General features: G+C 31.5%; 1 protein-coding gene across 1 annotated transcript; it reads right to left on the bottom strand.

The window, feature by feature from the left end:
• Positions 1–10,258: 10,258 nt before the first annotated feature.
• LOC124829798 (expansin-A8-like) lies at positions 10,259–12,509 on the bottom strand. The gene is made up of 3 exons (XM_047303373.2): positions 12,323–12,509; positions 10,809–11,076; positions 10,259–10,626 (listed from the first exon to the last, which is right to left on the bottom strand). Exons 1-3 carry the CDS (start codon positions 12,462–12,464, stop codon positions 10,323–10,325), a joined length of 714 nt encoding a protein of 237 aa, XP_047159329.1. The 5' UTR covers positions 12,465–12,509; the 3' UTR covers positions 10,259–10,322.
• Between the last annotated feature and the right edge of the window lie 2,554 nt (positions 12,510–15,063).

The following is a 15,063-nucleotide window of genomic DNA, read 5'->3' on the forward strand; positions in this document are numbered from 1 at the left end:
AATATAAAGAATAAAATGTGTACAAAAATACAAAATAGATTCTCAAAATATAAAAGTATTGAGAAATATGTGAAGTATACTCGTTAAAAATATCAACTAGTGTATGAATAAAGTGGTATGTGTATTGTTAAATTCGTCTAATACATCAATTGACAAACTCATTTGATATGCATTGTTACACTTATCTAAGTAATATATGGACACACTCGTTTAACTTATATTGTTAGACTCGTTTAAATTAGTATATGAACAATCTCGTATAATGTATCTTTACGCATATACTTATAAAATGGATAGAGTTGTTTATTAATAGACTCATCTAATATGTATATATGAATATACTCGTCTAATGTATTATTAAATCTATCTAATCAATGTATGGAAAAACTCGTTTAATGTGTGTTGTAAGACTCGTTTAACTAATGTATGGGCAAACTCATCTAATGTGTATTGTTAGAATCATGAATGTATAGAATGACTCATCTAACTTTTTTGCTATACTCATCTAATTAGTGTATGGAGAGATTAGTTGAACGTGTATTGGTAGACCTATCTAATGTTTTTCGCTATACTCATCTAATCAGTATATGAACATGTTCATCTAACGTGTATTACAATATTAGTCTAATTAGTGAATGGATAGACTTATGTAATGTGTTTAATACACTCGATTAATTTGTATATAGAAATATTTGTCTAATGTATATTGTCCTAGTCGCTTAATCAATATATGAGTTACCTGTCTAATGTGTATTGTTAAACTCGTTTAATCAATACATCGAAAACCCATCTAATGTTGTTTGTCATACTCATCTAATCAATCAACGTATTTTTAAACTTGTCTAATAACTTTTGTTACTCATTTAATCAACTTATAAAATGACTTTCCCAATATTATATATATATATATATATATATATATATATATATTCGTCTTATCAGTATATGAGTAATATTGTTTAATGTGTATTGTTAGACTCATTTTTTTGCTATATTTGTCTAAAGTGTGTTGTTATGATCATCTAATCAATGTACGTCTATTATATATTTGCTTAAATAATTCATTTACAAAAACAAACACAGTATTAATCATAAAAGGTTCCACCTAAATTGTAAGCCTCATAACATTACCTCACGACACAAAACCCTTATTGAATAGAATTTGGAGATTCTAATATTTTGAAAAGTTATTTCTTTTTCAAATGAGGTATGTTTGATATTTTTCAATCAAATTCTCTATTGTTATTTTTCTTATTATGAACTTTTTTAATACTTATGATATAATATTTATATTAAAAATGGAAAAGCATAAGAATAATGTTTATAAGATTTGAGCAAGAGGTATGAGGTAACATATTAAATTTGATTGAACATAGTTTGTCAGTTTTTGTATTGTTCTGCATTTGGATGATTATGAATTTTTATTCATATAGGTTTGCCTTTTTGTTAAATGTATGTAAGCAATGTTTTTACACGATTATTGATGCCTAGGCTTTTACTATGATGTATATATTAACTCATTTCATTTGGTAAGTTTGACACTTTGTTGAAACATGTGATTTTTGAAATATTGAAGCAATATTATAAGTTTTAGGTAACCATTTCTAATTTGTTTTTGAGTTCTTAAATTATTTTGTTTATAGTTATTATCCTATTTTATATTTCTTTTTCTTTTGTATATGCTTATATGTTATTATTTGAATATTTTGTTTATAGTTATTATATCCTACTTTATATTTCTTTTTCTTTTGTACAAGCTTATATGTTACTATTTATATGTTACTATTTGAATAAGATTTGGGATTATAATATTATGAGAAATTGTTTCTTTTCAATGAGAAATGTTTGGTTTTTCATGATATTTGTATTAAAAAGTAAAACAAAACAATAATATTGTTTGTAAGATTGAAACAAGAGACCGGAGATAACATGTGACATCCCAAAATATATAGCAATGTATATACGTAGAATGCATCGATTATAATAATAGAAAGCAGTTAAGGGTACACCATAGATGGAATTAAGGAGTACAGTTATCCAAGTCTGGCTGGAAAACTTTAAAACTTAAGTACAAGTTCATAATTCTCCAAAATACTAAGACTAATGAAATTTTAAAGGGACCTAAAAAGTTTCCCGAAATGACGGATCATGATAAAATGAAGTCTAGAAGTCTTTCAAAATGAAAAGCTATTTAACATAAGAGCTGGTAGAAATCCTAAGCACTAGGTGCTGGGTCTTCCTCAACTTCCAAAGCTTGCTCCAAAGGTACATCATCACCTACTGCTCACATCCAAAGGATTGGGTGATCATCGCAAGGGGGAAAGCAAACACATGCAACACATACAAATGCAAGGGTGAGCTAGGTCTCAAACAATCATACAATTCATTTTCAACCAATCTAGCATTTACCAGAATATCCATACACATAAATCATCATAAACATAAGCATTTATTTCATAAAACTCATCAAGACCAGCATCATATCATGTTAAGACTCTAGACACGTCCGGACATAGAATGTATGTAGAGCTGGGGCGGGTTGTGCACTTGTGATGGCCTCTACTGCTTTGCAAAGCCATTGCCGAGGGGTTCCACCCGACCATACACAAGGCTAATCCGTTACCGCGGAATAGACCTCCAGTGATAGCGTCTACCCTAGGACCTCCCACTACTCCCACCACACGCGTCAATCCTCTCTAAGTGAGAATGAAAAACCGTTGGAGTGTTAGGGATAACCCCCCATATGGAAGCCTCTTACATTCATTCAATACACTAACTGATCCCACCGAGGGATCTAAACTTCCGATTCAATCCGACCATTTTAAATCTCATAATATTCCTTTTGGATCAACAATGTACATCATAAACCACTTATAACCATACACTTTCAACCAATCTGAATCACATGAAGATGCATTCATAAATTGTAACCGAAATATTTAAATAGCATCACTTACTGGAATAAGAGAAAACATAACAGAAAATATCACCACTGGACGAACACTATATGGACGAGCGCCAAAAGCCCTTGGATGGACACTGTTTGGACGAACGTCCTAACCCATTGGACGGACACTATTTGAACGAACGCTGTTACTCTTAGTCGAGCACTATTGGGACGAGCGCTGTTAATGCAAGCGTTCCATGGACGAACGCTGTGAGATCAAACACTAGGCCGAACGTCACCAATATGGACGCTCGCTGCTACCTATGGACGCTCGCTACTAATTCAACCCCTGACCGAACGCTAATTAAACCTTCAACTGACCGAACGCTACTAAACCTTCAACTGACCGAACGCTACTAAACCAGCGAATGAACGAACGCTACTAACCTTCAACTGACCGAACGCTACTAAACCTTCAACTGACCGAACGCTACCAAACCAGCGAATGAACGAACGCTACTAACCAACACCTGAACGATCGTTCCTAAACCATAACTTGAGCGATCGTTACTTAAACCAATGACCGAACGCCATTAATATCATCCCCTAAAACCGAATGCTCTCCAAACAAGGACGAACGCTAATTGCCTAAACCAAAGCATGATTATGACCGAACGCTACTCAGCACATGGCATGACCGAGCGTTCAACTCCGACATGGACGAACGCTCAGTTTGCGCATTCTGCAGAATTTAATTCTGCAGAATTCTCAGAATCCTGCAGACTGTATCAGAATCTCCCTTGACCATTTCTAACCACTTTTCTCAACTTCTTAGACTCTTAATTCTCGTTTTAGGCTTAATTAAACTTATCCAAATGATTCTAAACATTTCCACTACCATTTTTAAGTGATTAAAGTTCACTCTCAGCCCCAAAACACTAACTTCAACAACTTAGGGACCCAAAACCCAATCTTACCACTTTGCACCTATCTTGACCAATTTAGTGACTCAAACAAGTCACAATACAGTGGGTGAAACTGTCCCCACAGTCCAAAAACATGACCAACCTCATTTGCTCAAAATCACTACCTCACTTCCTCTAAAATGACCAAAAAGTGACCCTAAGACACTTGATTTTCCTTCCTATCAACACCACAACAAACTTTCCACACCAAAGCAGTTCCAACATACATAATTCATCACTCAAAATCATCCCAAACAGTTCATATCCATCAATCACCAAATTCACATAACACTCACACTTCCATACATGCATTTCAAGTTAGCAAAATCAAAATTATGCTTCCAACAACATACCAATTTGAAAATCATCATGCATTCACGTCATACAACTAAATCGAAAAAGAAGAACTAGCTCCCCTTACCTTAAGTGTAGACAACCAAGCTCAAGTAGGAACCCTAGACCACTTGCTTGCACTTTCAAAATGTTAGAATCACCTATAAATCATCAATTGATGATAGAAAACGAATCTTAGCACCACATAGAAGCTAGATTATGGAAGAAAACGAAATGGGTTGCATGCAACAAGTTCAATCACATGCTTACAACCCTAGGGCACATGAGAAAGGGGTTTTCTTACCGGTTCAGATTAGAGAAAATTGATCGACTAAGAGCAACACCCGCTACTTTGTGATAGTTGGGGCAGCACCTAATCGAGAATTTAATGGTTCAGTGTGAAGAATGGAAAAGGGAGAAGATATAGGAGGAGGAGAGAGCTTGCAGGAAGAGGAATGGTTTCTCAGACAAGAGAAATGAGTTAAAAATCAATGTTTCAAAACTAATGTAATTTTATTTTAAAGTACTCAACCTCTCATCTTTTGCCACTTGTCATCCCCTTTTTGCTGACTCAAATCCAAGTCCTTACATAACATAGTAACTTTGTTTTTTTATATAGTTTGCCATTCATTGTACTTTTTTACTTTGAGATGGTTCTTAATTTTTTTTTTTTTAAATATATCTCAATAATGTATTTATATTGTAATTGATGCATTTACATATAATTTTGCTGTGATGTATATATTAACTTGCTTTGGTAAGTTTGACACTAAGAGTATATGATCTTTAGAATATTAAAGCAATGTTACTATTTTTGGGTGGAAATTTTTTAAAAAAAATTCGGGTTCTTAAATTATTTTATTTGTAGTCATTACTCTGTTTTATGTTTCCTTTTCTTTGGTACATGCTTGTATTTGTGTTACTATTTGAATAGGATTTGTGAATTCTAATATTTTGAGAAATTGTTTCTTTTTCAAATGAGAAATATTTGATGTTTTTTTCATTTAAAACTCTATATTGTTATTTTTTAAATCTTTTTGGATTCTCAAGTTATTGCTAAAAGTACATCATATAGAGAGAGACATACGCACATACAATATTAGAATATAAACAACATAACTAAATTCTTATTATTCATATATATAATCATATTTTTAATATTAAGATTATTATTATTTAGGGATATAATAAAAATCTCTTTTATTTAAGGTTATAATTAGATCATTATGATTCAGGACACTTTCATTCTACAATTTAATTATAGATACTAAATATGAAATAATAAAATATATGATAGCTATCCCTTTTAGCATGATGAGAGCAAAATATAATAATTAAAAAATTATTAGACTTAATTATAATATATGTTTTTTTTCATCCTTTTCAAATTAGATTGTTCTTAATTTGTTAAGATAGCTTTTTTTTTCAATAATGTCTCGGTATCTTTTACTATGACTTTGTTTTCTAGTGTTTATACTATGTGACCCTTTTTCTTTTACTATGTCTCAGTTGTAAGATCTCATAATCTCACACTTAATAATTCATAATTGATATATTGTAGCATTACATTTAAGGTAACATCCCATAATCTCACACTTGATAATTCATAGTTGATATAAATATATATGTTTTAAACTCAGATTTCAACTACAAATTCATAAATATAACTCGAATTCTTCTATTTTATTCTTCTATCTCTCTCTTCATTGGCACTGAATCAAACGACATTCCTTCATCTGCTCCCGTATAACGAATTATACGATCATCGCACATACACAAACACAAACAAGTAGGGTGAGCTAACATGCAACAAATCATTCATAAAACATGCATAATTACTTTGATACACTCAACAAACATCATATAATAATTATGTCAGACACCCTCATACCATCATACAACAATCGCACCATAGATACTCATTCCGTCATACCAGAATTCCTAATAGACACTCATCCCACAATACCCCATAAACACTCATCCCACAATACTCAATAAACACTCATTCCACAATACCCAATAAACACTCATCCCACAATACCTAATAGACACTCATCCCACAATACCCAATAGACACTCATTCGGATGATACGTTGATGAGCGGTCACGGGAGGTTATGCACTTGTGATGACTTCTAATTCTTTTTACAAATACACTTCCAAAATACTCCATACCATCCACAAGGTCAGTCCTCAACACTATGTCCAAAACCGGCACATAGATCAGGACCTCCTGCCCCTCTCACCACATAATTCATCCTTCTCTACTTGAGACTGGATGATTATTAGAGTATCAGGATAACCTCCAACAATAGGACCCTCAACATCAACATATACACAAATACCATATCATTATAGAATCTCTCCACGAGACTCATACCATGCTCATATTCCTCAACTCATATTATACCATTACAAAATCTCCCCATAATACTCATATCATGTTCAGATGCATAAATTCAAATCCAATAAAATACAATCATCATAGAAAGCATACAAAATGAATATATCACAAAGTAAATTAACAATACTAAAATATCACTATAAATGGTCACCGGAGAAGAATCAAATGTTTGACGAATCAAACTCACCATAAACGCCAGTACATATGACTAGTCACAACTTACTGGATTTGACCAAGACTGCTCTATGATCAGGGATGTACCAACTCCGATTTTTAAGATTCCTCTATCCTACCATCACAATTATAATTCATAATTCTATATCTACCACAATAACATGAATTCATCAGAAATTTTCATTCCAACAAGATATATTGCATAATAATTTAACAGTACATAATCTGTTCAACAAAATTTAAGTTAAAAACTTGTCGAGTAGACTTCCAGGAAAGAGAGGTGCGTCACAATGGACAACTTAAGTACCAAGTCTTTCCTTAGCCAAAGTGTTCCTCAACTAGTTTTAACAAATTTCTTATTTACAAATTCAAAACAACAACATGTAATATTAACACAGAAATTCAATATAGATAAATATATAACAAGCACCTATGTTTTTCATTAACAGTATTCACACAGAATTTTAAGACATGAATAGTAATAAAACAATATTAAATCATAATATAAAAGCTGAGAAAGGTTAGCTCCTCTACTTCTATTCCAGACTTAATCTCTTGCTCAGAATTTGTTTCCCCGAAAACCCTCCAGAACCTCTACTCTTCTTGTAACTAAAAATTTCTTCCTAACTCTTTCTTCTCTATTTCTCAAGTTTTCTCACTTGATTCTTCCTCTCTTTGTGCAGAATAACCTCTCCTCTCATGGTTATTTATAGTCCAAAAATTTTACTATTTAACAATTTTTTAATATTATTTATTATTTAATATTATCTTATTATATTAATATTTTAATCACCACTTGACATATTTGATCCCTCAATAATGCCTTCAAACGTTGAGTGTTTATCCACTATCAATATTTTTTTTTTTTAACAAAAAGGTAGAAAAGAGTTTGAACCCATGTTCTTGAAATCACCACAATTTTCTACCATTTAAGCTACTAAAATTTCTTATTTAACTTATTAATTATATTTTCTATTCACAAAGAAATTCATTACTACTAGTAATAAAATTGTTACAATTAAGGTAAATATTTTTTATGCTCTTACATTAGTAATATTACCTTTTATGACTTTGAGTTTTACGAAGACTGAAACAAAGGTAAGAACTGAAAAAACTAAATATCTTTGAATACAATTTATGTTTCTTGCATCGTTTTTTATTTGGATGGTCCATAATTTTTTAATATAGTTTTTTTTGTCAACAATGTCTTAGTAATGTATTTACATTTTTGCCTACTTACATGTTATGGTGCTAATATGCTACCTTATTGATAATATAGTTTGTGCTTATGAAACTTCTAATATAGGTTTACTTTGTTTTACTCGTATTTGAATTGTGGTCTAATAATCTACATATGTTAATGTGCTAATTATATTTCTAAAATGTTGAATTTTTTGCACAATTACATTTTCATTCTTTTAGTAGGTTTTATGTGTTAATGTTTATATCATGAGACTTCATTTTATTTGGTTGCTTTTTATGTTAACATGCTTATATGTATGATTTCTTAGTGCATATGTAGATTTAGGTTAAGATACTCAAAATTATCATTGTGGATGACAAATTTATGTATAAGTACTCAAAATCTTATTTTAAGTATTTAGACATATGTGTAAATAATCATTCATAATTAAACTCATTCAAAAAGCCACTGATGTGTTCATATCATAGCAATATATTTCAATCTTGTTACAACTCAATGTGAACAAACTTTGTTGCCATAGACTTTTGTGGTGGTGATTTTGCCACTTAATTGTAAGAGCTTAGTATATTGGTAATACTAAAACAAAAGGTAAGAGCTAATGTACCAATTGTATTTCAATTCAATTTATGATTCTTGCATAATTTTGAACTGCGATGATTTTTTTATTTTTTTTAAATATAAGTTTATTTCAATTTAAAAATGTGTTAACATTGTATTTAAATTGTTTTTGTCTTTACTCAAACATTTGTTGTATTGTTTATAGTAACACTTTTTTTCGTAAGTTTGAGATTGAAAGAAATGTAAGAGTGTGAGATCTTTTGTAAGGCTATAAGGTAAAAGTTGTCATTTTATATATCTTTCAATTTAAATTTTGATGGGTCATAATCTTTTAATATATATTTATTTTATTTTAGAAATAACTCAATAATAATTTTACTTTGTTGTTGCTTTTATATGGAGGTAAATGTAAAAGTTTAGGATATTTCTAAGATAGAAGCAAATGTATTAACTATGATTAAAACAAGTTTATTATTCCTACCTTATTTTGTAACTTAGATTATTATAATTGTTTAATATTAGGAGTGACAAAAAGAGTCAAGCCAACGGGCTAGCTTAGCAGTCCGACCAAAAAAAGTAAACCAAGACGACCTATTAAACCCGACAGACCGACATCGTTAAAATTAAATATAAGAAGTTTATCCTCGTCTAGCCGACAATTCGACATCATTAAAAAAATCTATATGTAAGGAATTCGCTCTCACCCAACCCAGCCAAGTTAGCTTGACAATTCATGATTTAGAAGATGATGATGATGAAGATGGAAGAGTGGTAGATGGGAGTTCTTCTAATACTGCATCTAATAACCTTGAAACGGAAAATGATGAATATTGAATGAAGAAACGATGATGAAGTTAATTATTGATTTTTTAAATTTGTAGAATTATAGTGATCAAATGATTATAGGAACAACGATTATTTAAAGTATGAAAATGTTTTAATATATTATGGGAAATTCAAATGTAGATAAAGATAGTATATTAAAATAAGTGATAAATTATTCAAATACAGTCTGACATCAACCTAACAGTCCACTTGACAATCTGACATCAACTCGACAACCCATCTGACAACCCAGCATGAACCCGTTTCAGTCTGACAGGGTAGCAATTTTCAATTTAGATTATAAAAATCAATCTATTATTAAGTGACGATCCAATCCGATTCGTTCGACAAAGTAAAGTCTGATTGAACTTAAAAAGGAATATGTTTTGTCACTCTTATCTACTATATGATTAATTACCTGTAAAAAATAATTTAATAACGTTTAAATTCTTTTAGTGTATGAATTTTACTTTCATATATACCATGTTCTTCCTCTTTTATTATGTCTCATACATGTATACGTATGTTGTTTATATTCCTTACAATTTTTTATTGTTTCAGTGTGAATAAAGTAATGAATTGAGTGAAAAGAATTAATGTAATTTAAGTAAAGATACTGAAAATTGTCACAATTTATAATTCTTACAACAACATATGCAAACAATATTATTACTAATAGAAAAATATTTTAAAAAATTATTAATAATTACCAATAACTATATCTTTATATCTCAGTTTTATTTCAAATAATTTTATATTAAATAATTGTTTTATATTTAACATTTTTCATATTAATTAACAAAACAAAATAAAGAGGCCGCCTGTAGATACGGGCATTAAACTAGTTGGAAAAGAATAAGAATAAGACATTGGAAGCTTTTAATTAAAATTCAATATTTATAAGGGCACAATTGTGAGTGAATGATAGTAGCACCTAGTAGCTATTCAATTAACCTACCCCACATTGCACAGTCTAAAATTGACGCCCCTCGAAGGTCTGACCAAACTGCCAATTAGCCGGTGCCACGTTGTAGCTTGTGACAGTTATACGGTCACTGGTGGTGACTTGAAAAGAGAGACTCTGTCCATTGAGGTAGGAGTTGCTCTGCCAATTTTGCCCCCAGTTCCTTGGCATGGGTTGCCACCCTGTTTTGGACCCTTTGATGGAGACTGCATTGACATCCCCTGCACCCGCTACGTTGGTGATCAAAACCAGGTTGAAGTAAGAGTGTCCATTAATTGTGAACCTTATTCCTCCCCTTTTCACACAAGGCACTCTGCAATCATCACAAAATAAAATATATATAAAATAGGAAATAATATATTTAATATAGTTGATGATTTTACATATATTTTTAAAAAGGAGATAATATTTTAGATAAATAATAATTAATTCTAATAATTAAAAATACGAATAGAGTTAATTATATAATTAAAAATACGAATAGACGAAGTTTACCTTCTAAATTGCACAGGTACAATTCCAGCTCTGAACCGAGCAATTTTGAGGAAGGCTGATTCTGCCAAGTTGAAGTGTTGTGAAGGAGGGCAGAAGTTTGTAACAGTAACAACAACAGTGCCAGGTTTGCACCATTTTGCGTCATTAACACACCTAACTTCAAAACATGCCCCACAAGAGAACCCATTGTTGAACAAAGCAGTGCTTAGAGCTGTAGTATCACTTCCGTATCCCTCTGCAATCACATCCCCGTAACCACATGCTCCTCCTGCGCGTATATAATGGCAAAAGGTTTTTAGCAAATGCCACCATCTCTATATAATGTGATAAGTGGAGTTACAAAACAGGATGAAATTAGATGGTTTTGGGATGTTATTTTTTACAAATATTTTTTTTGCCGAAATTCCTTTTTTTTAAATGAAAATAAAAATAAAAATCTAGTTTATCAGCTTACACCCTGTCAAAATTCAAAATTCCATTTTTGAGAAACCGAGTTATGAACGTAAACAGTAAACTGTATTATCCATGTAATCAGTAATTAAAAGACACACTATGTTATGTGGGAAAGAAATTTAAAAAGGTGCTAAGTGATGAAAAACTCATCACTTTTAATCATCTTATAAACTATACACTTTAATTAGTACAACTTTAATTTTATTATTTTAGTTTGAAATTTCGTTAAAGATTAATATAATTGGACACATATTTAACTTAGTGATACGTTTTTATTAAAGTGAAAAAAGTAACGCTAATATTCAAAGAATATTGAATAAAGTTCTACGAATTTTAGATAATTTATATAAAAAAATTAAGATAAAATATTTATTTCAAGTTTAATTGATTATATATTAATATTATTTTTTTAAATAAACACACATAATAATTATTAAATATTGAATACGTACTTTGTTACTTCAACAATTTACGGAATTAAAACAAATTTTAACAAAATTAAATTTATTGTACTAAATAAATAAGTTGTTTTGTTCGTATTAAAAATAAAATATAAAAATATTTTCATAATCACACTTTACTAAATTATTAGAAGAAATATATGTTTAAAAGATAAAGTTTTTCTTTTTAAAAAACTCGAATGTAGACCTTATTTAAAATATAAAATTTTAAATTTTGCATCATGTAAAGAAAATATTTTATAAAACAAAATTAACACCTTTCAATAAAAATGCCCTAAAAATTAAATATGTACATCAAATCATATTTACAAATCTTTAAGTTTGTATACCATCTTTAAAGTTAAAAATAAATATCTACATATCAATGGAAAAAAAAAAGTAAAACAGAAAATTATACAACTATATTTATTAAAGTAGAAAAAGTAGTATATTCTTGTAAAACAATATTAAAAGACAAGTTAGAAACTAATTTAATTTTTTTGAAACACCTTACCCAGACCATATTAGGCCTCCTTCAGTGAAAAACCTAATATCAAACACAAAATCAAGAAGAAAAAAAAGAAGAGTTAACAAATAAAGAATTAATCTTACTAAACGTACCCATGGTCTTAGAAGAACCAGTATAGAAACTAGCATGGCTACCCTCCCAACCATGATCGGTAGCAGTGGCACCCTGCAACTGCGTTCCAGCAAACACAGAAATGAGAAGAAGGACAGCAGTTGAATATCTACGGATTGCCATTGCAAGTGCCTTGGTTCAATAGGGTACCAAAACAGGACAATGATGTTTTTCTGTTACTGTGGTTTGAAGTTGAATGTGGAATAGGAGACCTCTATTTATAGAAAACAGTCGGTGAATAATAACAGGTACAGTTTGTAACATTTCTTTATTATTTATTTTATTTATAATTTACAAGAGTATTCAATGAAAGAATTATAAGATTGTAAGTTTAATTATGGTTTAAACGTCCTGGTATTTGTGTGTCAATATCAAGTGATCTCCATTTTTTTTTCGGTTTCAATCGGGTCTATAAACTTGTAAAATTGATCCAATTGGGTCTAAATATTTGAAATATTGATTCAATTAAGTCCTTTCCGTTAAGTTTTCACAGACGACGCTAAAAAAACATTGTGCTGTAATTTTTTTTCATAACGTGACATTGCGTATTAAATTGAATTAGTGATCTGTTGTACAACCAATAATTCCATGTAGATGTGTAAATTTTTTATATTTGTCCTTACCCAAAAGACTGAACCAAGGAGCAGAGATTGTGAAAAGGGAGTTGAAACCCTCCCAGAATCGTCCCACCGGCCGCGGCGGCCTCTTCTCCTCCGGTACCCGCTGACCTCGACTACCGGAAAGATTTCTCGGTTGGATATCGCCGGCAAAGTGTTCTATCAACCCCAATCCATTCCACACTGCAACACCCAACACCTGCAGTTCTAGGTCCGTTAACGCTGCCTTCAAGGGTTCTTCCAGTTCCTCCACGCAATTCCCCAATCTCGACCCTGACAACATCGACCTCTTCAGCGATGCCCACGTTGTCACCAACAACAATGCCGCCCCCCACGTGCGCCTCACCAATCCCTCCCTATCTTCCTCTGATCTCCTCCGTGTCCCCGAGCCCCTTGTCTTTGTCGACGTCACTACCACCCTCTCCACTGAATTCTCCTTCTCCATCTCCGACAATGGTGACCCCAACTCAAGCCACGTTGGCATCGATGTCGGAAGCCACTTGTCCCTGGCTGTTGCGAATGCTTCTTATGTGGGTTTGGTTCTCAATAATGGGAAAAGTTGAATGTTTGGGTTGATTATGAAGGTGGGCCTAAGGTGATGGAAGTTAGGTTAAGCAAATGGGGTGAACAAAAGCCTTCTGATCGTGAGGAATAAGAAGAAGATGGGGAAGGGAATGGAGATGATGATGACCCCTCAGCAAAGAAGAAACCTCGTGTTGTTTGGTCTGTTGAGCTGCATAAAAAATTTGTTGCTGTTGTTAATCAACTTGGCCTAGAAAAGGATGTTCCCAAGAAAATTCTTGACCTGATGAATGTTGGAGATTTTTGCACCGCTTCTGGTTCTGGAAGGATCTCAAACACTACATTACCATCATATGCATCTTCTGGAATTTTCAGTAGGCTGAATTCCCCAACTAGATTGAACATGCGAGGAATTAGTTCTTCTGCACTTATTTGCCCTGTTCATAGTCAAAACATCAACAACTCCTTAAACACACTTGGAAACATTCAAATGAACTTCAACACAAGTCTTGGCTTCTCTGCTGCCTTCACAACCACTCCAAGCTTCTATTAATCACAAAAATATATATATATAAATAAGAGATTTTTTTTTCTAATTCTAAAAGAGGTGGATAAATGAGAGAAATTGAAAGCATTATTTGAATGTTTGGGAGAGTGAGAAGAGAACCTCAGATTGGGGAGTGGGAGGGGCTTCTTCTTGGGCAACGACGGTTTCCGCGGCAGAAGCGGCGAGGGTGAAGCGTGTGGTGATTGGAAGAGGGCGGTGGGATTGGTACAAAATCAAAGCCCCAATCCATTGCAAATAACAAATTAAATAAAAAATTCCACGTCATATAAGATGTATACATATGTGTTCACCATGTCATCACAATTAGACGGCGTCCGTGATAATTTAACGAAGATGGCTTAATTGACTCATTTTTACAAGTTTATGGACCCAATTGAGACCGAAAAATAAACGAGAACCCACTTGAGATTGACACACAAATACGAGGACAAATGTGAGTTTAAACCTTTAATTATTATTTCCCTTAACAAAATCCCATCAACTAATTTAATGAAGATGGCTTTTTTAGACTTGTCAAAGATATTATTTGATCCAGGTATATTATTGGTTAGTCAACTTAGCTCATTTATTATCAAGTTAAAAAGGTTACAATTTAATCTGGTTCATCATATGTTAATAGGTTAAATGGGTTACTTTATTTGATTAAATTTTTTTTTTCTTCAATCTAAACATACAATTTTTTTTAATTAAATTCTAAATAAAATTTAATCTAAAAAGATGTTAAACTTTAAAAACAATATAAAATCATAAAAGAAACCATGCAATCTAAATATATTTAAAGATAAGAGAAGTTCATTTTCTAAATATAATTTAATATTTAAAATATATAGATTGGTTGGTGAGGTAATCTAACTTTCACGAATTTAATTTGGGTGAACTCTAGATGAACCGAGTTTTTAGTAGATTTGATTCATTTTTGTCTTATACCGAAATTTTAATTTGTTTTTATTTCAACCTACTGAGTGATAGATCGAATTGACTCATGTATTTTAATCATTTTGACTGCTAGACCTTT

Source organism: Vigna umbellata, chromosome 1 (assembly GCF_029865625.1).
Source record: "Vigna umbellata cultivar VRB3 chromosome 1, Vumbellata_1.0, whole genome shotgun sequence".
In the NCBI taxonomy this organism is placed as follows: Eukaryota; Viridiplantae; Streptophyta; class Magnoliopsida; order Fabales; family Fabaceae; genus Vigna; species Vigna umbellata.